Source organism: Zea mays, chromosome 1 (genome assembly GCF_902167145.1).
Source record: "Zea mays cultivar B73 chromosome 1, Zm-B73-REFERENCE-NAM-5.0, whole genome shotgun sequence".
NCBI lineage: Eukaryota > Viridiplantae > Streptophyta > Magnoliopsida > Poales > Poaceae > Zea > Zea mays.
In genome coordinates this window covers 223,627,056-223,651,216 of record NC_050096.1, presented here as the reverse complement: position 1 = coordinate 223,651,216, position 24,161 = coordinate 223,627,056, and the positions used below count along the sequence as shown (strand labels likewise).

Below are 24,161 nucleotides of genomic sequence, written 5' to 3'. Positions count from 1 at the left end.
ATCTAGACAAAGTCCGGTCTGTGCCAGATATGGCAAATGCATTCTCAACTCTTACCGAGACCAGAATCCAGATGACAAGAATTCAGCGGATGCCAAAGCTGCAATGCCAAGAAGAGCTAAACATATCTATCCATCTCCAACTTATATTATATGGCTACATATAAGGTTTACAGGAGCGAGTAATTTACTAGTTATTGCTCAACCTATTTTCCAAGCACTAAAAACTCTTGATAAAGAAAAAGAAAATCACAGCCTTTAAGTCAGGGCACAGGAACATGTGCGTTATCCTACACGACATGCCCATGCTAGCCTCCCACATCCCATGTTTTAACACGAAGAAGGCATTATTTTGTTGTGACCATAATATTTTGCTCTTCTTCCCTCGCCCTGTTGGAACAGATTTTTTATGCAATCCTGATTTCTTTTGGCTTTCCGTTGCCCGCTCATGTTTGTCTAGTGGCGCTGCAGATCGATCATGATAACTTTATCAACCAAATTAATTGTCACCTCAACAGGAAAAAAATCCCATGTCTGATCTGCACATCATGCATTTAGACAAAGTCCGGTCTATGCTAGATATGGCAAGTGCATTCTCAACTCTTACCAGCCCAGAATCTAGATGATGAGAATTCAGTGGAGGCCAAAGCTGCCATGCCAAGGAGGGCTAGCCAGCCTGACAGTCCATCCCTTTACTCTTACCAGGGGGGCGAAAGGGGGATAAGTTTAGAAAGAAGGTTTTTAGTAGTAAGGAATCAGATGTGACCTTGATGCGCATCACTACTGGTACAGCAGTCTGGAAAGAACAGGTGGTAGGTTGGGGACTTGACACTTGGGTAGGTTTTGTTCCTGATCTGAAGAATCTGGGATAAGATATGTATCTAGGAGTATTAAAAGGATGTGTGCCCTAATCCTGATTAGGGAGGAGCAGTGGTAGTACTGTTCCTCATGTCAGCAAAAGCATCATCCCACAGTCACAGACAAGTAAAGGGCATCTTGCAGAAGGTATCAGCTGAATTGAAGTTCTGATTTGTGCACTTGTTTAATTCAGCTCGTCAGACTCTACATGCATTCAGTGTTGCCATCAGCTGATAGTCGAAGAAAGAGACGTACAAGCTGCAGGTTGCAATATTTTAGTCCACGCGACGCGAGAGACGATGAAGGAGAAGCTCATTCTCATCAGGTCCTTGTCTGCGCGTGCCGATGACGCCGCCACACTGCCAGCCAGCCAGCCAGAGCAAGGTTTTGCTTGGCCGTTTCAGAACTGGTCAGGTCAGGCTCGCGTTCGTTGAACCAGCCGGATGCCAAGACAGCGACAGATCTGATTTAGTTTTGCTCAAATTTGTTTTTTTGTTAATTTTGTTTTTTACAGATAAAATAGGTGTACCACACACACTAATATATAAGCACAGACGATTCGAGCACAATATACTATTTTAAGAACCATTTGGTTATAAAATCAACATCGGTCACATGATCGAAAAATGAAGTGGGAAGAAGAAAAAGAAAAAAAAAACTTGTGCAAAGAGATTACAAATGTGGGGGAGCATGTCTCTGCACACGTCGTTCCTTTGCTGGGGCCTGGATGGACAGATGCACAGCATCACGCATCACAATCGAAGCATTTCGTACGTGTGACACGACCAGAGCCGATATTATGCTGTGTGCGTGTCAAAAATGCTATGATATCATTTGTTATCGTGTCACACAGCGCAAGAATAACTTAAACTATTAGCGATATATATTTATACAAGTACTACATTTCTAATGAAAAGATGCATTTCGTGGCGAATATTTGAGATTGAGGAAAAAAAATGCACGTAGTGTTTGAGCAGCGTTTCATGATTAAAACGGTCGGGTAACTATATTTTCTATATACAAACGACTACTGCTACGTCGAAATCGTCTTACCATATTTTAAATTTAACTACCTGTTCAACGATGACATCTATACAGTTCTCGAAGAAAGCAAAAAAAAATTATTAAATATTTAAATACAACAATAGCTCCAACAAATGAAGGAATGAATCAGACGACCAAAGAAAGGTAAATAAGAGTCAACAAAAATATTCGCACAAGATAATCTTGGATTGCATCCCAAATCTTTACCTAATCCTCCAAAACCCTAAAACTCTCAAATAAGATGTTCACGAGCCAATAAGTGGTCGGATGTTCTCGAGAAGACCGATGAACACGGCAAAACATTCAAAACAATAAAAACCACGTGCACGGGTGAAACTCTCATAAACATAAACTCGAGCTCTCTACTCAAACAGAAATAAAGAAAGAACCCAAATAAAAAACACCACAACAAACTAGTGATTGGATGCTTTGAAAACAAATTCTAGAGCATACGCAAACACAAAGGAACATCCAAAAATTCGAGAGGGCTCAAAACAGTGAACTATCCTGATGAGCGCGAGAGTGCTACTCCACAAGCAACACTCCTACCCCTCAGTACTATTGGGCGAAGCCCAACACTGCTATCCCTAAGTAGCGCTGCTCCGATTGAATTGAAAAAATGATCTAAACGAACTCCGATTGAACTGAAATTTTGGATACACCTTCACATGAAAGTTTTTAAGGTGTCCACAAAATTTGAGATCTAAAAATTTGAACTTCAACATCAAATAAAAAATGTGAAATCAGAACGAGTTTCTCAAAATTGGTCAAGAGGTTGGATTTTCGTGCTCGAGTTGAATCTACCCAAACCACTTGGTAGAAATAATCTTTGGAGGCCCTTGTGCATTTCTATCTAGCCTGTGAACAATCTATCCAAAGCAAGAACTTCAAGAATTCAGAGTAGCATGAAAGTGGATTCACTTCATCATGAACTACCGTGGTAAGGACCAAGCTTCCCAAATCTCAAAATACATAGATGAATATGTATCTTTTAAAATGTCTATGGATCTCAATAGTAATTCTAGAGGAAAATAAAGCCTAAAAACTAAACAGTTACAAACTAGTTGGGGGAAGCCCTCCTCTTATTTATAGAGGCCATTTCACATTCCCAACATGCCCCTAGTTATTCTAGAGTTAAACCACTTAGTCAAGGAACAATAGTCCATCTTCTAAACCATAGATCTGACAATGTGCCCCCGTCACGAATTTGCTTTTCCTCGGCACAACCTCCACAATGGATCCATGTGCCACCTTCGATTCCCACCGAAATTGTGCCTCAGGTTTTGAGGCCAAACCCTCAAAATAGTTGCTGGGTGGTTTTGAGGTTCAACCACCAAACCACCATAGGTAGCATACTTCATATGCATACCCCATATTATGGATGTGTCCAGCCAATTCTGGACCACAAGGATGACATGGTCTGCTTCAATATGACCTCACGCCTGTCAGTGTCCCCATGTGTCAACCATCACACCTAGTCCTCTGGCTTCTCTACTCCCTCGATCAAGTCCTAATGCTTGCCCTTCACCACTCATGGTCCATTGACACGAACCTGCATGACCTTCACCTTCATCGTTGACCACCTATAGGGATCTGGTACACCTAGAGGGGGTGAATAGGCTTATAACATTTGAACTTAAAAACTATCAGTAACATGAGTGGCAATGCCGCTTGATGCCCCACACTACCAGCCAATGTGTGACACTACTTAAAGGATCACGATGCCTAAGAGGGGGTGAATTAGGCTTTTCTAAAATTCTTGCAGAGGATTAAACCCGAATCACAAGCCCAACTTCACCCAACAAACTAGCCAAATCAAACGAAGCTAAGTACTCTAGAACAACCCTAAGCAATCATGGCACATACTAAGAAAGTAAGTTTTCAAAAGAAACTTGCTTAAATGAAATGCGGAAAGTAAAGCAAAGGGTTTAGATGACTCCTCCGATTTTTTCCGAGGTAGCAAAGAGTTAACACTCTCCACTAGTTTGTGTTGGAGCACCCGCGCAAGGGTATAGCCCCCCTTAGTCCTCGCAAGGACTAAGTGCTCACTACGAGCTGATTCTTCGCCTCTCCTACGTGGTTAATCGCTCAAAACCCTAAATAATGTCGAGTCGGGTCACCAACAAGTTCTCTAGGGAGATCACCGCGCTCCAATCGCCACCAAGTCATCTAGGTGATGTTGATCACCAAGAATAACAAGCTCTAGACTTTCACTATACCATGACGAGTCTAATGCGAGTGGTGTGTGCTCTAGGTGTCTCTATCTTGCACTAATGAGGCTCTAATTGTGAGATTATGATCTTTCTAATCACCTCAGTATGAAAATGGGTCTTGCAAGCTCTAGCAATGAATACCAAGTGGTTGGGGAGCAAGACACTTCAATGTGGCTGTGGAAGGGGTATAAATACCCACCAACCAAAAGTAGTTGTTATTGTTTCTAACCGGTCACGGGCGCACCATACCCCTTTTGGATAGCTCCCAACAACTAGTTTGCTAAAACTAGCCATTAATGCAGACGGGTCCATGTGCACCGGAAAGGGACGGTGCTCCAACTGCTACAAGGCCACTTCTACATACTCTCTAGAAAAGTGGTCTAGTGACCAACGAACGATGGTCCAACACCTGCTTACTGCTGAGCTAAAATGGAGCTCTCTAGGAAAACGGTCTCTTGCGCACCAGACCATGGCCCGATGCATCTAGAGTGCACTTTTCTAAGGCTTTTTGACTTGGTTTCTCTCTCCAAATTTTTGTGGGCTCTCAAGAGTTACCTAGCATTAGTTTTGTGTATGAGTGAACCACCACACTACATTTAGACATGCCTAGGTCAAGTTACTTGTCCACAACCCCTCTTTGTAGAATGTCTAAAAGAAAATAAAGGCCCTATTACTAAACTAAGTGTCTAACAACTCCTTCGTCACTTAGAACTAGTATACCTTGACCTTCTTGTTAACTTACCGTATAATATACAAAACATATGTTAGTAATAATAATCTTATGTTGTCATTAATCACTAAAGCCAACTAGGGGCATAGATGCTTTCAACTACCGCGCAAGCTAAAACATTAACCTTAATTCAAAAATTACTAGATGAAAAGTAGATCTAGTAAATTTCTTGGTCTACTAGAATATGATAGAGTCTAAAGCACTAGCAAAAAAGATTACTAAATATAGCAATAAGATAAATAAATACCAAATCATAGATATATGATATAAGCAAATAAGTGTTGTAAAAGTAAAGAACACAAAGGGGACGAGATTTATCCTATGGCTTAGCTTGACACAAAGGTTTGCTTACCTCCACATTGTTGAGGAAGCCACTAAGGCCTTAGGTTCACAAATGAAAGATCCCTTGTGATTTTCGGTGGTTTGGATGACAACCCAATTAAAGAACTAACATGATTTGCTAAGTGCTGAACAAGTACTTAGTGCAAAGCTTACATGGTTCAACACAAGTGAACAAGTGTGATGGTCCAAAGAAAAGAATGTTTATGGATAATGGACATCACAAGTAAGATGAACTTTGTCTAAGTGAGACTCGGTGTGCGTAAATCAGAGACAACTGATCAAGCCAAGAATGGAGGCAAGAAGAGCTTTGAGGTACCGAGTGCACGGGAGAAGGCCAAGGAGGCCGAGGAACCTAAAGCCAGGGGTGAAGAATAAGACTTGCAAAGTCAAGGTTGATCGAGTTGAGAAGAGATATGGTGCATCGAGGATCACAACTTAAGGACATGACTTATAACCAATGAGGTAATACCTATGGTTATGTGTTATAAGTCACAAGGCTCAAGATCAAGCTCAAGAAGTGAACATGGTCACTAGAAGGAGGAGCAGTGTCAAAGCCAGAACCTAGAAGCAGCCCAAAAGAGATAAGTTCACTTTGACCTTTAGTTTGGGGTTTTACTGTATTTGGATAGGTTCTATCTGACCTTTGCAGGGTGTTAGAGCTCATATATGTTAATCTAGATCAAGTCAAGTTGACTTGATGGTTTGGAGTCCAACGTCAACCTCAAACATGCCAAAATGTGTAAAACAATGAAAAAGTTAAGTATGTAATGTTTGAGTGTTCAACTATGTTGCATACACCTTTTACTACATGTTTGTTACTTTGGTTTTCTCTCTAACACTTTTTGTAGAGAAAGTGCCATTCCGGGCTCTATTAGAGGAAAAATAGAAAAGCTGGGAGAAGAATGGGAAATATTTAATTTCTGGGGTAAATCGGTTGGATTATACTTCCAAAAGTTGAAGTCAAATGGAGAAATAATGGAGAAAAAACACTTAGTGTGCTGGTGGCTGGTGCATAGGACAGTGAATAGTAACATGTCCGGTGCACATGAAAGTGAATAGTAACATGTTTGGTGCACAAACGAATAGCCCTTTTAGACAAAGAAACAACATATCAAATCTAGGCAGGTTTCCTGATTTTGTTCCAACGACAATGGGAGCCCTTGGGGCTATAAAAGGACCCGCTAGCCGCCCATATTAAAGTGCCCAAGTACCCAAGTGCAGTAACAAATTGTAGACACATTGTGAATCATTTCTGTCTCCCTATCTTGTGTATTTTTATCTAGTTTGTGTGTTGGCACAGTTACAAGTGAAAGATCTCTTGTGGGTTTTGGTGATTTGGATGACAACCCAATTGAAATACTAGCATGTGTGTTAAGTGTTGAATAGGTGCATAGGGCAAAGCTTGTAGAGTTCAACACAAGTGGTCAAGTGTGATGGTCCAAAGGCTGAGTTGATCATGGTTATGGACATCACAAGTAAAGGAGAACACTTCTTTTGTGAGACTTGGTGTGCATATCTTGGAGACAACTGATCAAGCCAAGGATGAAGACAAGAAGAGCTTCGAGCAACTGACTTCATGGGAGAAGGTCAAGGAGGCCAAGGAACCCAAAGCCAGGGGTGAAGAAGACTTTCTAAGTCAAGGTTGATCGAGTTGAGAAGAGCTATGGTGCATCGATGATCACTACCTAAGGACGTGACTTACAACCACTGAGGCAACATCACTGATTATGTGGTGTAAGTCATAAGGCTCAAGATCAAGTTCAAGATATAGGATAAGGTCACTAGAAGGAGGAGTAGTGTCAAAGCCAGAACCTGGAAGCAACCCAAAAAGAGCTAAGTTTACTCTGACCTTGAGTTTGGGTTGTTCCTGTGTTTGGATATGTTCTATGTGACCTTTGAAGAGTGTTGGAGCTCATATATGGCAATTTAGATCAAGTCTTGGAGACTTGGAGTTTTGGAATCCAATATCTACCTCAAATAGACCAAAATGAGCAAAACGATGGAGGATGTTAAGTATGTTGGTTTGAGCGTTCAAATATGTTGCATACACCTTCTACTATGCATATGGAACTTTGGTTTTGCTCTCTAACCATGTTTGTAGAGAAAGTATCATTTGGAGCTTTTTTGTTTGAGGTAAAACAAAAAAGCTGAGAGAAGATATGAAAATATGTAATCTTCTGGGACTTAGTCAATGGAATTATACTCTAAGGGCTAGATTGGGAAACTCATTTTCCCAAGGGGTTTTCATTTTCCCAAGGGAAATTAGTTCATTTTCCCTTGGGAAAATGAAAATCCCTTGGAAAAATGAGGTTCCCAAACTAGTCCTAAATGTGTTTGTCTAAGTCACAGGAAGGTCCTCTCAAAAGTTGAAATCAAGTGGAGAAAAAAGGAGGAAAAAGCAAGTTTTTGCTACTATCTTGGTAGCACTGGATAGTCAGGTGTGCACCGAACAATCTGGTGCCCTGAGCAGACAACTACCCAACCTCAGGTATCTTGGCTAAAAATGTCGGATAGTTTGGGCCCATGCGACAGTCCGGACCCTGTCTTTTGACAGTCCGGTGGTCCTCGGAGGCAATGGCTAGTTGGACACGTCATCAGCGCCAACAGGCAAATTGGCAGCACCGGACAGTCCGGTGCCCCACAGATGTGGAAGGTGGCCAATCAAGGATTCTAGCGACCATTGGGCGGAGGCGTACCAGATAGTCCGGTGCCCCCGCAGAAGTGGCAGGTTTTTTCCAGGATTGAGATATTTTTTGCAAGGAAAGAGGCAACAACTAGGGGTCTCTTAGGGCTATAAAAGGGACCCCTAGGCGCCCATTTGGAGTACACTAGTGCAACAAACAAGTCCATACATCAAGTGATCAAATTCTTTCTCTCCCTCTCTTGTGCATCTCTCTAGTTTGTGTAGAGGCGTAGTTATAAGCCTTCAGAGAGAGGGGAAGTGATGCTAGAGCAAGATCTTGAGTAAGGTGTTACTCTGCTAGAGCGCTGTTAAGAAGACTATAAGCAGTCACAACATCATTGTAACTGTCATAAACATAGTGGGGGCTCTATCTATCACTTTGACATATCTAAGCAAGCGAAGGAAGGAGTTGAAATAGACTCCAAGCCAAGGTGTGGCTAACTCCAACAAGGACTAGACAATCATTTTAGGCTTGGTCAAACCTCGGGATTAATCCCTGTGTCTGTGTGCTATGCTCTGTGTTGTGAGATGTCTCTTTATCTTAATTGTTTTTATACTTGCCCTTCAATACTTATCTATGGTATAAGCTGTCTTTGAAGTGCAGGATATTTTGAGACAGTAAGTTCATTTCTGCTATGACCTACTCAATGAGTCTTTTATTCCGTTGTGATCCAGTCTTCGAGTAGAGTAAGAGTTTCCATTTTAAGTGATAATTTTCTATTCGCCTATTCACCCCCTCTAGGCAACATCCAGATCCTGTTCGTAGGCAAATGAAACTTTCAATTGGTAACAGAGCTAGGCTCTCCATCGTGGACTTAGCTGTCTGGAACTGACAATGTCGTTACAAGAGGTAACTCTAGAACTTCTTTTAGGCGATGGTTCTAATTATAAATCTTGGTCTATCTCTTTTTATAATGCTTCCATGTATTTTGATCCTGATTTGAGACAGAATTTTAGTAGAAGTATTTTGCCCCCATGATATTAGTAAAAATCCTTCTAAGGAAGAACTAAGATGTTTATCTCTCAATCACCATGCTTGCAACATCTTAGTTGATTCTCTTTCTAGAAATGCTTATTTTGCCATCATGAGTAGTGACAGTGATTTATTTATTGATGTGCGTGATCTATGGACTAGAATTAAGTTAAACTATTTTAAATCCATATGCATTGCTTCTGCTCCCTTTGTTGCTTATATAACTTGTCCAAGGGAGAAGAACAAGATCGATGGAAACCAAACGATGAGCCCACCTCACCGACAGGTTCGAATCCCACTAGTTATAAATGTCTTGTTGTTAGCAATGTGAGGAGGAACATGATGATAGCGAGAATGAATCTACATCACCACAAGGTACATTTTCCCATATTGCTTCCACTAATAATGATGACAGGGAAAATGAGACCTATGATGTGGGAGAAGAGAAAATTCACCAGCTCTACATCAATCTTAAGAAAGGAGACAAGGTGCTCTTGATGAAGTTGTTGAGAAGAAACAAAGAACAAGTCGAGATGCTTCTTAGGCTGGAGGAGACACTCATCAGAACCAGCAACAACCTAGAGATGATGACAAAAGAACATGAGGAGCTAAGATGCTCTCATGATGATTTGGTCCAATGGTATGATTCGATTTTAATTGAGCAAAGAAATAATGATGATGCTTTATCTTGTGTTGCTCAACTGAAAATTGAAAATGCCATGCTTAAGAATCAAGTAGAATGGCTAAATCTTGAGAAACTTGCTCTTAATGAAAAATATGATATGTTGCCTTGCTCTCATGACAATCTTTTGGATAGTCATATCATGCTTAATTTTGCTCATGAGGTTGTTATTGATAGTTTAAATTCATGTGAACTCCATTCTTGCTCATGTGCGAAACTAGATAATATTCTGTCATGTGAGCTCAAAGAAAGACCAATTTTTGATTGAGCAACAAGTTGTAGGATCAAAATAAAAGTTGCTTGGGAACAAGAAAACAAGAAAACTAATGAGAAGGCACCATGCTCAACCTCCTCAAGATATCCACAGATGCGTGATGAAGAAGCTTGAGAAGGGAGAAACTGTAGCAAGCGTCAAACTCCACAAGAAGCAAGTTCCTAAAATAATAAATGAAGCAAGCAACATGAACAAGGAAAAAGGTAAAAGTTCAATTAATCATGTTGTTTGTGCTGACAATCTCTCCATGTCCTGCAAACACAATAAGGGAAGAGGCAAAGGGAGATGCTTCAAGTGTAAGGAGCTAGGCCACTTCATTGTGTCGTGTCCACACAAAGACAAAGAGGAAAGGATGAGTATATGCTTTGGATGCAACAATGAGGACCATGTGATCATTTCATGCCCTCTCATGAAGAATCAAGGACATGCATCCTCCACGATGACTTTCACCAAAAACAAGAATGAACAACAAGCATCATACTAGGTTAAGTGACAATTCTGCTATAAATGTGCTAAGCAAGGTCATCTCAAAAAGGTTTGTAATATGTGTAAGGTTCCTAAGCAAGGAAATTCATTTCATTCATATTCGCTTAGGAGACCCAAATCGTATATTTGTGCTAGACCCGTGTTGAAATCATCTAGATCTAGCACAAAAGGTATTTGGGTACCCAAGGCACTATTAAATGATCTTTATGGACCCATCTCGATATGGGTACCAAACTGTGCCAACTAGACCATGCAGGTGCCCCGAGATGGACTGGAGACCTTGGGAGAGCGTAAGACGGTTAATTTGAACTCTCATACTTAAGCTATCAATTTTATTGTATATTTATCGACCTAAGGCTGAATTATTATGTACTACTAATCCCATCTTCATCTTGAGTTAAATAAGTTGTAGAGGTCCTTAATCATTATTGGTGAATCAAGCAAATGACTTTGATGAGAATTCGCAACTTGCTCTCCAAAGGACGGTAACTTTGTATTTTAAGTGCATTATTTTCAATTGGTATTGCTCTTAAGTTGGCTTGTCTTGCTTGATCTGTCCTTGTAGTAATTATGTTGTTAAGATTGCTTATGTTGTATAATGTCATTCATTTAATGCTCTTGCAATCAATGTCTTTCAATTTGATAATCATGTTTGTTCAATCATGGTTGTGTGCTTTATATGTTATATCCCTTGAATCTTTCAATGGGTAGCTTTTCATTTAATATATCTGCCATGATTAGCTCCCTTCGTGTATATGGCTAAACATGTATCTTTGTGTGTAAATCATGTTGTGTTGCTTTTGATGTTATACGTCAATTGATATTAATCCATGTGTAAGCATGATATTTTTGTTTAGTTCATATTCACATGATTTCCTTGTCTTGGTACTCTATGTGTACCAAAAAAAGAAATCCTTGTTGTGTCTCTAATGCACTCCCTTGAGTCGTGTTGAGGTAATAATAAGGAAGGAGAAGCATGGGCAAGCAAAAAGGAGCTCTCATCTGGTAACAATGGGTGCTCTCACTCCATGCTGACTCAAAGAGTGGATTTCATGGTATTCAGGTAAAAGGCAAAGGTATGGAGTAGGGAACTATGTAATTCATTGAATATCTTGAAGTTCCATTGATTGTGATCATATCTGGTTTCTTGCCTTTTGATTGGTACTATCATGGATTAGAAGCTTGATGCTTTAATGTGGTGTTATCTTTCTATTGGTGTACCGAAACAATTTCTTTTTAATCATAGTGTGCCTAGATCTCATGCTTAGATGTTGTTCTTTCAATTATGATCCTTCCTTTTCCAATTGGTATATGTATTGCAATGATCATGTGTATAGCATCCTAAGGTTGCTCTTAAAGTGTTATATCTCTTGAAGCATGCTTTGTTTCCACTAGGCATAGGTTGAATTATGTCATTTTTTCAATTAGTATATCTTTTGTGATGCAATTGATATGTTATGTCTAGACCAAGGTATGCTGTGAACCCCTCTAGTCCCGTGGATGCTAGAATGTGCAGGGTGCAAGTCATTCAAAGACTTGATGCACACCTTTAGGGGGAGCACACATAACTTGTATCTTTTGAGACTAACTATTTTTTGAGTAATCCTATATAGTCTCAAGGAGGAAAAAGGGAAGATGAGCAAGATATGGAGCAATCAGGACTTGGGTACTAATCATATTAGTCTACTAATTTATCAACACCTACTTGTGGGGTGTTTTAATAGTGTCAAAAAATACGCGAAAGAATAAAACTATGCAAAAACATCAGACTATATAGCTATAATATTTTTAGTGTGGCAATGTCACTCTTTGCCTGACACTGCTACGACATGACACTATCGGTCATTTGCACTACACGCCACATGAAATTCTTACAACAAAAAAACGGAAAATTTTCACCACCACAAGTGTATAAAGTACTTAATTGTGCTGAGATAAATATACATATAGGTTGATAATAAAGAGTATTCGAGAATAATTAATACAAAACAAGTTTAGAATGCACATAACGCTATCCTAACTCTAAAATCCATCATTTATCTCATAGCTAAACAAATAAACAGGGTCCATGGCGATAGAACATGAGATTGACCCCTTTCCATCGTCATCATACTTCTCCTCACTTGGTACCAAGCACCAAAAAGTAAGAAGAAGAAGAATAAATGAATCAATTGTCCTATTTCTCGATCGTGTCCCATAGAAAATTCATCACCACCCTGATCACCGCCATCATCATCATCCTCGTTGTTGTCTGAAATAACTGTACGACCATCCTTATGAGTGCTAGAAGTATAGCAAGAGAAGCCTGTCGACCACCATGCTGACGAATGGCGAACCTCCTAAATCTCCTTAGTTTCATCCTCTCCACTAGAGATGTCGTTGTAAGCTGGTGGAGGATAAGAAGACTCAAGATGAGGAAGACCAGAGTGTGCATGCAACTCAGGAATCTCAAGCTAGGCCTCATAGGCAACATTTGTTGGATATGTTCAAGTCCAAAAAATAGCATTGAGCCATCATTAAAGCTTACTCTTCTTCTTCCCATGGGAGGAAGAAGAAGGGCAAGAAGGTCTAGCCTATCACTGGCAAAGAGTCTAGGGGTGATCGCTTGCAAATGATGTTCGGGGGTGCTCACTAGCTGAACAAGATCGACCAGGCTCAACTAATGTGGAGGAACGAGTCTTCTCAACCTTGAAAGGCTTGTGAAGACCATCTTTGGCAAAGACAAACTCGGTCGACCTCTTAATGATAAACATCACACAAGGCGCAAAAAGAAGCACCTTGCATGAATCCTCGACCGTAAACATCCACTCATTCCAAATAAACCATGAGACCGAGAAGGGAGCACCACCTAGACCCATCCTTGCCAATAGATTCCTTGCATACCCATACATATTTGAAGCTGATCCAATCTTAGCATTGATGGTCTGTCTGAAGATCTTGTTTAGAATGTAATAAAAGGGTTTGAGACCCTTGGCAAGATAATCAGTAACTACTGGATTGGCATACATGAAGACAATCTCATGCTCAGTCAAGTTTTTCTCATCATGCAACTCATTAAAGCTTTTATCCACTGCACTAAAGCCAAATAGACAAATGAAGATAACAAAGTCAAGGTAGTAATACTGACCCTCTACCATCCATTGTAATATCTTAGTTTTGTTGCAGTAGTTGCAAGTGAAAACTGAACAAGTGCAACACCTTAGGTTATGGTCATAATGGAAGCCCATCAAATCATAATATTAAAACCTTTTGTATGCAACAACAACACGACTTTTTAGAATCAAAGTGTTACCAAATATAATCTAAATAATGGAATATATATTTTTATAGGACAATTGTCGGTAGGTATAAAATAATTATCATATTTATTATGATAAATGATAATTTCCATTTCCACTTTCATCCATCTAGAAAATGTAAGTCTCGCAGCTGTTTAATAATTCAAATATAAACTCTTCTGATTAATTTATTACAAAAGTACAATTTTTAAAATATTTCTTAAAAAACAACAAATTGTGCCGAGTTCAAATAAATGTTACAACTAGAGCTTGAGTTTTTCATACCTTAGTTTAAAAGCTAGGAGAGACAAACCTAAAGAGGGAAAACCTCACATAAATAACTGCATATCTTATTCAAATGGCATCCCCTAGGATTGCTCACCCTAGAAAAAAGTTAGGGATCCTAAGGAAATTTGAGTTTCTAAACTAGTCTTAATGATTTTTTATTTTGTATGCTTATCTATACCCAAAATAAAGTTTCCGTGCATCGTATGATGACTAATGGGGAACACATGTAACTAGGATTTTTCAAACATCCTGCAAATTTGAAAGCTTAGACTGTCCGCAGTAAATCGTGTAAAATAGGGGATTTATATTGTAGATTACACGGTTTACAGAGTGAAATTTAAAATAGAGCATGAGATAGAAGATTGAATATAATAGATGTTGTAGATAGCCTTAGTAGACTTACGAGCACACTATAGATGAACAACCGGGATGGCAACGGGTCGGGTTCGGATCGGGTAGAGTAAATACCCGCACGTGACCATACCCGCGGGAATTATCCAGATCCGCCCATGACTATACCCACGGGTAAAATTGTGTACCCGTGCTTGTACCCATCGGGTATCGGGCGGATATCGGGTACCTGTCAGGTATAGCAGCTTGGTGCATTCTCCCTCAATGAAATTTAGTGCAGTTCTGAGCGTCGCACACCACCATGATCACCGGAGGCACATAATGTTGTTGCATAATGCAGTCGTGTAGATGTAGCCCTGGACATGTGTTGCTAATGTTTTTTTGTTAATAAACTTCCAACTCGTCAAGATCGGAGAGTAGCTAGCACAGTCGTCTGGTGTATTAACACTCTCCTAGCTCAAGTACTTGTACTAGATAGCACTCGTACCACGTACTGGCACTTTATCAAACGTACTGGCACTAGTACTAGAACCAGATCAGAAGCATCAGTAGACAGGGAGAGATGACAGTAGGATGAGCTGTCGAGGATGGACGGCTAGCTAGCGTACTGGTAGGTTGAAAATCTAAAATCACTATCTTCGGATATCCGTCGGGTAGCCGTGGGAATGAAATCAAATCCGTACTCGACCCGTAATAAAATCGGGTCAGGTACGGGTAAGACCCACAGGTCAAATTTCGTGCCCGAACCCGTACCCGATGAATCAGATATACGACGGATATCCGAACCTGCGGGTAAAATTGCCATCCCTTTGAACAGGAGTCCACAAGAACACAAGTTTGGGTTATCTAATGCGAATCCAACCCCCTCCTCCTTTTCAAGCTTCAAAAGCCAGCAACTCAGCATCTATATAATTAAGAAAAGTGCCTTCCTTAAACCCGCTTACGCGTGCGTGATCCGCCAGAAGCAACTTAGATCCCAAAACTGTATCATGTATGGGATTAAAAAAGTCACTAATCCCCAATCAGGAGGCAACATCACATGCTAATAGAGAGGGCATTTCCGTCAATAGCACACCTGGCCGGCCCATCTTGCCCCCTCCCGCTTCTTATAAATCCCGCCATCCCGAGCTCTCTCAACTTTAGCCACAAATTTCACCCAAAACCAAAAAAATAATAATCCCAAATTAAAGAAAAGGAGCAGAAGAAAAACAACTTTCATCGCCGTCCGCCACCGGAGCTCACTTCGTCGGCCTTCCCTCAGTGTCAACCCCCTTCTCAAAACTTGTATTTGCACCTCAGTCCCTGCCGGTCTGCCCGGTCGCCGCCTCGCCGGAGGAAGCCCCTCGTCTCCTTGCCCTGCGGCGGGTTCATGGGGTTCTCGCTGTACCCCATGAAGACGTCCACGCGGATGCTCTGGAGCACTAGCTTCTTCCGCCATAAGCTCAGCTCCTCCTCCTGCTTCCTCTGAGGACGCCCCACCCGCCTCGATCGCTTCGGCGGCGGGCCGCTGCTGCTGCGCTGTCCTAGCATCCGTTCAAGTGTGTGTTTGCGTTCTTAGGTTTCAAGATTGGCTTTTGTTGCGTTCTTGGCGAGACGAAGGGACTAGGGCGCGGACAAAGAATCAGCATGCATCCGAGCGCGGTCAGTTTCGACTCCGGCGACGGGCGGCGGCGCGGTGGCGCGCAGATGCTGCTCTTCGGCGGCGGAGGCAGCGCCAACAGCAACGGCTTCTTCCGAGGTGCGTCAGTCTATCCGTGGTCCATGTGCTGGTCAGATCTGGCGATTCTTGAGACCCCCAATTGCTTACCGTTACCGGTGGGGCGGTGCCATGTGGGCATGTAACGCAGGTGTTCCGATGGCGGTCCTGGCCATGGACGACGCGACGCGCGTGGGCAAGCGGCCCTTCTTCACGACACACGAGGAGCTCCTGGAGGAGGAGTACTACGACGAGCAGGCGCCGGAGAAGAAGCGCCGTCTGACGGCGGAGCAGGTGCAGCTGCTGGAGCGGAGCTTCGAGGAAGAGAACAAGCTGGAGCCTGAGCGCAAGACCGAGCTGGCTCGCCGCCTGGGGATGGCGCCCCGCCAGGTGGCCGTGTGGTTCCAGAACCGCCGCGCGCGTTGGAAGACAAAGCAGCTCGAGACCGACTATGACCGCCTCAAGGCTGCCTACAACGCGCTCGCCGCTGACCACCAGGGCCTCCTGGCCGACAACGATAGCCTCCGGGCACAGGTAGCCACCTCATCACCTTGCTTCGTCTCCACGGTAATTTTTACTTGATTTTATGGGTGACCACATGCGTTGTTCATGCATCTTCGATCTCCACTTATGATGCCTAGGTAGATCGGATAATAAGAAATGCCATCGGGATCCTTGAACTTGTTCATATTGCCAACTTAATGATTAAGCTACAATTTTTTTGAACTGTCCTTAAGCTTCATGTTAACTTTAATTGGTATTGGTATCATTTGTACCTTTTCCACTATATGTTGTTTATTTGCCTCTCTTCTCTGTTAAATAAAGGTCATGGTCTGTAGTTGCATGCCATGGTGCAATTAAAAGATTGCAAGTGTGCGCATATCCGTAGGAAGTAGAGCTAAGATTTAGGAATAACGGATATGAGTTCATGATCATTGTTGTTTGGATGTTTTGAAATCCCAGCATGTATGTCAAACTAGTGTCATCAATGCTATCAATATTACTGGAACATGGGGTTTTAAGATGAGAATTTTTAGATAATATAATACCTTTCGACCATACACTCAAAACAATCGAGAACTTACACCAGTAGTGTTGCTATTGGTAGTAGGTTCTTTCTTAAGTTTGAATTTAATTCTCATGAAACAGAAATAGTCAACTCGTCTTTATGATGCTTATGTCTGCTGTTCCCATCCAAGACATTTATGTCGAGCAATTGTCAATTGGCAATCACAAACCCTTTTAATGGAGGTCGCTAAGATTATAAGGAGTTCTGAGGGTTTAGCTATAAAATTGTAGGTCTTGGAAATCAAATTTTCTGAAGCTCAACGGCCTTTGCGCGAAAAAGCTGTCTTCCCAGAAGAGGGTACTGTTTAGATTAAATTAGTACCACTTTTGTCACCTTCAATTTGGCCATGGGTAGTCATCAGCAATGACCCACTACTGGATGTATTTTAGGTATTATCCAATTTAACTCTGCAGTTCTTAGGAATTTGGGTACCTATCGTACACCTCCCAAGTCTAAATCCGATAAACTATAGAAAGCCTATGTGATGGGAAAGAGTTAATATAATTGCTAACCTATGTGTTGGGGAAGAGTTAATTGCTCTAATCTATGCATCACGCCTTTTGAAGAAAACATATTTTGAAGTTTTTTTGGTAAACGGATGTAAACAGATTACCAAATACTCAGTCATGTCATGTGCAACTGTAGTGGTTCTTTTGCAATTAAATCAAAGTAATCACTCAGTTTAGACTTGAGTGACTATTCTTATAGAGGTGTATGCGCAATATTGTAGCTTAAGATGTCTTTATTAGGTCTAAATGTTTTAGAATGAACTGGATTTAATTTAAATATCAAAATAATGCTAGATTTTAGGGAAGATGTGCTCTAGTATAGGGGTGGATAACGAGCCAGCTCGACTCGGCTCGTCCGAGTTCGAGCTGGCTCGTTAAGCTAACGAGCCAGCTCGGCTCGGCTCGTTAAGGTAACGAGCCACAGAGTCAGCTCGGCTCGGCTCGTTTACGAGCTCGAGCTGGCTCGTTTAGCTCGCGAGCCAGAGCAGAAAAAAATAAAATGTATATAATAATTATTTTTTTAGTTAATTTCAATTTAATTTAACAATAGAAAATAGTAATTATACTCATAGTTTCACAAACCATGTCAATATAACACCAAATTAGCACAATTCATCACTCATTAATTCACAATTCACATGCATGTTCATCAGTTTAACTCATAATTATATTTGCATAGACCAAATTAACACATAGGCATAGTTCATTAATCATTAGTTTAATTCATAGGCCATAGACACCTCACATATATATAACATGTTCATCAATTATTCTATAAATGATATGTATATAGTTTCGTTTTACTAGAATATGGTAGCTCGTTTAGCTCGCGAGCTGGCTCGTTAACAAACCGAGCTGGCTCGTTAACGAACCGAGCTAGGATGTCAGCTCAGCTCGTGACAAAATTCAAACGAGCCGATCCGAGCCGAGCCGAGCTGACCACGAAACGAGCGAGCCAGCGAGCCACGAGCATTTTGTCCAGCCCTACTCTAGTACATGTCTAAAAGATGTCAAGATAGGAAGAAAGACAAGCACCTAATATAATACTGCAATCATTGCTCTATTCAGTGAGTATTTGTTTTCTCCGTACCTTATGGATGAGACTGGTTGGATCTTCAAGATATTCAATGTACTAGTTCTGTTCTCGAAGTCCGCTAGTTATTTTTGAACTAAACGACGACAAATAAAAAAGAACGGAGGGAGTAATAAATATGCCTACCACAATATCTGTTATTTATTTTAGAACCTCTGTGTTTCATAGAATTCACAACATGTTTGGTATCCTCATTAAATGCATCTTTTTTTTTGTAATCACTTGATATTTAAATGTTCTCCTTCTTTGGTAAGTGTCAAATAGATAGGACCAGTTAGGCCAATTGTTATATTGTTGTATTCTTTGCTCAGATCTGATTGTACTGATGAGCTCGCACGTATAACCCATGCCATTTACGATGAAGAATACTACATGGAAAATAGCGAGACTAAATTGTTTAATGGCTAGAAATAGTTGAAATATCCAACTAAACATGACACTTGGTTTTTTGTTCTGAAAGAAAACAAATAGGGGAATCACTAAGGCCTTTTCAAGGATATTTCTTCAACGTGTTTCTAAAGCTATCTGGGGATGGGCTGATCCGTGTTTCTAGGTTGTTTTATTTAAAGCTTGTTTAATATTATTTTTAGATCGAATATATACAGAATTACTAGGAGTTTGCAGTTTAATCATGTTTGAAAGAAATTCCGAACATTGACACAGTGACATCTGCACAAATTACGTGTTAGAAGGCATTAACATCTTTCATAAGTACCACAGTTACATTCATATGATTGCTATTCCATTTAAGTATTTGATTGTCTCATGCTTTGCCTTAAATGTAAACATAAATAAAAAATGATACACCCAGAGGCCGCATGTGCTAATGTTTCCCATTTATCAGATCAGATCACAATGCCAGCTAAATATGTTTCGATGACTGCGATTGACACAATTTACAATATCTGCTACAGGTGATCTGCCTAACAGAGAAGCTGCAAGGCAAGGAGACATCCCTGTCGGCAACCATCGCTGCCCAAGAGGTCGACCAGCCAAACGAACACACCACAGGCACTGAGAAATTGCTGGCGCAGCAGCTCAAGGACGACCTGCACAGCAGCTGCGGTTGCACTGGACATGGTGCCCTGTCTTCGGAGGAAGAGGATGGTGGCGTGGTCAGCGATGAGGGCTGCAACTTTGATCTCCCCGACGCCATGTTTGCTGTTGGGGTCACCAACCATGGTGCTGAGGAGGCGCAGCTGGCCAACTGGACATCTTGGTTCTGGAACTGATCGGTTGATGGATGGATGCATCAAGTGCAAAGAGCAAATCCTCTCCTGGTTTCGACTCTTTTCTGCAACATATAATTACTGTGTTGATTATGTGCCGTCAGATGTTTTCAAGTAATGAAACAGAACTGATGTTGTAAGTTTATGTTTCTGAAGATTTGTATGTTCATATATATAATAATATGCTTTGAACATGAGACTCCAAAAGTTGAAATAAGTGGATGTGGAGACCTGTTGTGCACTAGCAGCCAGCATGCGTTTTTATGCTGCTTTAGACATGAAAATGTATATCCAACACAGGCCTGTGAATAAGATGATGAAAGTATATCCAATCGCTGCACTTCATTTGGTTGTGTGCCAAAAACAGTTACTATCCTCTATGTTATCAAGTGTTACAGGAATTTAAAAACAAAAGGGAGTTTTTCATTTGCCACTAAAAGGTGATGGTACCTCTTATGCCAACAGATATTCTTTTTCAGATGCTCAGATGGAACTCAGCCCATTTGTTTAAAGATTTTGGTGTTTGATGATTAATATAACTATTTGAACTAATATGTTTGCTAGTGTTTATATTTGTAGTTTAAAAGATATATCGTAAACTTAGATGAAGGCAACAAGGTGGTCGAAAGGATCAACACTTCAAAGCAAGAGATTAGAAGAGACTTATCAGGATTATACAGGAGTCTAGGACAAAAGGCAAAAGAAGCCAAGAGTCTAAGACCAAAGGCAAAAGTAGCTCAAAGAGAAGAAACGCGAAAACATGAAAATCAATACAGTAGAAAGGCACCAGACCAAATAGGAACTATGGTTGAACTAAAGACTGAGTGCATCGGACACCATTGTGGTGCAGAGTTAATGGGCATCAGACATATCTGGTGTCACCGGACTCCGTACTGGATGCGGCACTCATAGAGGATGCAAATATAACCGAGTTGAGTATAAGGCACCAGACATGTCCGGTGTAACACCAGTGGCATATCGGATACCTAGAGGCTCAACAGTTGGCAACAACTATACTCCACTAACTAGCTGACGTGGAAGACACTATATTTGTCCCGTGACACACCGGTAGACGCACCAAGATTCTAATAGCTCTTTTGGGCTTGGGTCTATAAATACCACCCCAACTAGCCATTTCCAAGTGTGGAAGCTCAGATACATTACCAAAAAAGTTGAGGTTTCATTCCATAGCTCAGACACCCAAGTTCTTAATAGAACCACTTGATGATTAACGTAGGTGCTTCACGAAATGTTTAGGCTAGTTAGATCGCCACTGTAGCGCCTGTTCTAGTTTGACCCCTAGTGAGAGAAGTGAGTAATAAACACCAAACCCTCGATGCTTGCACACGTCGTTGTAATTATACCAAGTGGGACAAGAGTTTTGCGAGACCACACAATCATATTTGTGGTGTGGTCGACACCGGAGGGAACGAGGCTTGTGGCATTTCAGCTGAAAGCTCGATAGTGGAAACAATGGGAAGCATTCGAGAGAGGCCAGAAGCAAATCACTACTTACGCGTGGAGAAGGCCCACAACTATCTACGAAGTTACCTGATCGGGTGTTCAACCCTCGTGTGGGCTTCCCTTTGTATAGGGGAACCAACAAGGATTAGTAAGAACCTTGCATGGTTCTTGATAACTCAGTAAAAATATAGTCGCGTCTACGGGGTTCGTATCTCTATCGCTTTTAAGCTTCCACACTTATTTGTTTGCTTTGGTTGCGTCCTTTATCGTATTAGTTTGTAACCCAGGCAACAAAACTTTTCTTGCCCATTGCTAAATATCCCATATGGTGGTCTTATGGACATAAGCCCCCCAACTCCATAAACCACATCCTTCCTCTTTTAGACCAAAAACCCAAAAGGATGACATTCTCCCCCTTTGGAAATATTCTAAAGCTCCCTTATCAAAATATGGTTACCACACATTAGATATCACATATAAGTAATATCACTTGAAATTTTTGAAAAATGTGGTTATAGTATTTGATAAGGTTTGGGTTTGCTTTTGGCCCTCTAAAATTCTCCCATTTGAAATCAAACACCAAAAAGGAAGACATTAAGACACTAGAAAGGGTAAAAATATGTGGACCTCTAAAATTTTCCCTCTATTTTAGAAGAATGGTCATGTGAAAAGAGTGGATCACAAAGAAGTTGACATTAGCATTACATAGACTAGACTCCCTATGTCACACCTGGTTTTAGAAGGGAAACCGAATGCGAACCATGTACGTGCCAGGATCAGAAATTCACGTACATAGCGATTACATAATTGGACATCATCACACATTGCTCAAAATAATAGCAGAAATAAGTAATTTATTACATCACGATGTCCAAGACATCCATAGAGTCATTAACTTAACATAGATCAAAGTGCGAATACGAAACGTAGTATGATAGGGCCTTCACAGGTAGTTGACTGTTAATCTAGAACTCATCGAAGTCCTGAAACTCCGGAAAGTCCTCCATGTTGCCTTCATCTTCTTTTGAGCACTGGTTGCAATGGGGACAACCTGGGGTTTGGTGTTTTAAAGCAAGGGTGAGTACACATCAACATACTTAGCAAATGTCCTGTTTGGCTAAAGTGGACTAGCTGTATGTGGAGTTAAGCTTAAAGAAGTTGATTTTAGTTAGTCAGGTACTTATTACTAGTAGAAAGCCAAGTTTTAGTATTAAACCCAAGTTATTACCCAAGTGGCACTCCCTTCAAGAGGAAATACCAAATATTATAAAGATAGTCATCATCATTAAGCATCATCATAAAAAGTATCCAAAGTAACTCTAATCAAAGGAGCTCCCAAGGCTGCTCATAACCGTGAGCATAGCTGATATACCAGTTTCTAACACTCTGCAGAGGTTGCACACTTTACTCACGAGTCGTGATCCCTTCCCAGCCTAGGTTGTCCAGACCCGATCTTTACTACCGAGGTGAATGGCCAGGGATTCACTACGTAGCCTTTACAAAGACTCCCCAGAGGTCATAGCCGCCCGTTAGGGTTCTCCAGTTTGATAAACATAGTACATCTCCCCATAGGAAGGATGACTAACAAAAGCAACACGAAAGAACCTCAGCACCCAGCCTCGATAGAGAAAGTACTATGCCTGGACCCTATTGATGGCATGACGGCAAAGCCGACTGCACCTCAAGTTTCTCTAATTGATCAACTAGGGCGTCCCATTCCACCCTCATGGTTGTACTGTTTTCTTGGGTGGTCATCCAACGAGTAGGTCCTTACGGAGAGGTACTCAGGAAACAGCATGAGCCCCCTAAAGCATCACAAGTTCATCAAAACCAGAATAACATCATTGTATCATAAATATTCTCATCATGTTCATTGATTAACGTAAAGTAGTAGCATAATACTAATCATAATAGCCAATTCCCAAAGGGTAAATAAGGATAGGAAAACATAATACTAGTCAATCCTTAGGTTGATCATGGTATGCGGGACAATGAATTATAAATTAAGTAGGACATAATGGGTTAGAGGACACTTGCCTTCACCAGGTTGCTGCTTAGGGAAGTCTCCTGCAACACACTCGGAAACCACAGACTGCTCGTTGTCTACGCAAAGTAATCATTCATTCAACACACTTGAGGAATGACAAAAGAACAGTACACCAATCATATGCAACAGAGTAAGCATAGGTTCCGTGAAAAGGTATAAACACACAGGTGAACTCTAGGTTCTAGGGTAGATTATTATACCTAATGGTATGTTGTTCTCCCACTATTGCCTAGATTAATTACCTAACTATATCTACCTTAGTGAACTACTTATTTAGACAAAGTTGTTCTAGGGATGGGACTGTACATTAATTGGATTTAAATGTACAAAATCAAGCACTTGAACATTCATTAGGGTTTTACCCTTTTATTTTATTTCTAATGAAATTCATATAGCCTTACAATAGCCTAGAGACTAACCATAAAATTGGGACATGAAAACAGTGAATGAACATAATTAAACAGATAGAGAATAATGTTATGACCATTTTGCAATTTGAACCATCCAATTTGGAGTTCATATGCAAAAGATATGAAATTCACAAGTTTTGGAATTCAAAACCCTAAATTAAACCTATTTTTTTAATTATAAACAAACCCAGGGTTCCCTTTGCAAGAAACAAGGGGCACGACTGTAAGAATAAAGGACGGTGGGCTCTAATTCCAGGGAACCAAGGGTTCTTTTTACAAAATGGCAAAACTGAATGGATATCAGGTTTCCTCGGCCGTTGGATCTCGAATCAACAGCTAAGATTAGAAACGGCGGGTGAGCGCGCGGGCGCGAGCTCCTATCGCGTGGGGCCCATGGGCCAGCGGCTCGGGCGGGGAGGGGAGTGAGCGACGGGAGACCAGCGCG

General features: G+C 41.0%; 1 protein-coding gene across 1 annotated transcript; it reads left to right on the top strand.

The window, feature by feature from the left end:
- Positions 1 to 15,454: 15,454 nt before the first annotated feature.
- On the top strand, positions 15,455 to 20,133 carry LOC100279599 (uncharacterized). The gene is made up of 3 exons (NM_001152596.2): positions 15,455 to 15,937; positions 16,047 to 16,429; positions 19,481 to 20,133. Exons 1-3 carry the CDS (start codon positions 15,826 to 15,828, stop codon positions 19,796 to 19,798), a joined length of 813 nt encoding a protein of 270 aa, NP_001146068.1. The 5' UTR covers positions 15,455 to 15,825; the 3' UTR covers positions 19,799 to 20,133.
- The last annotated feature ends 4,028 nt before the right edge of the window (positions 20,134 to 24,161 follow it).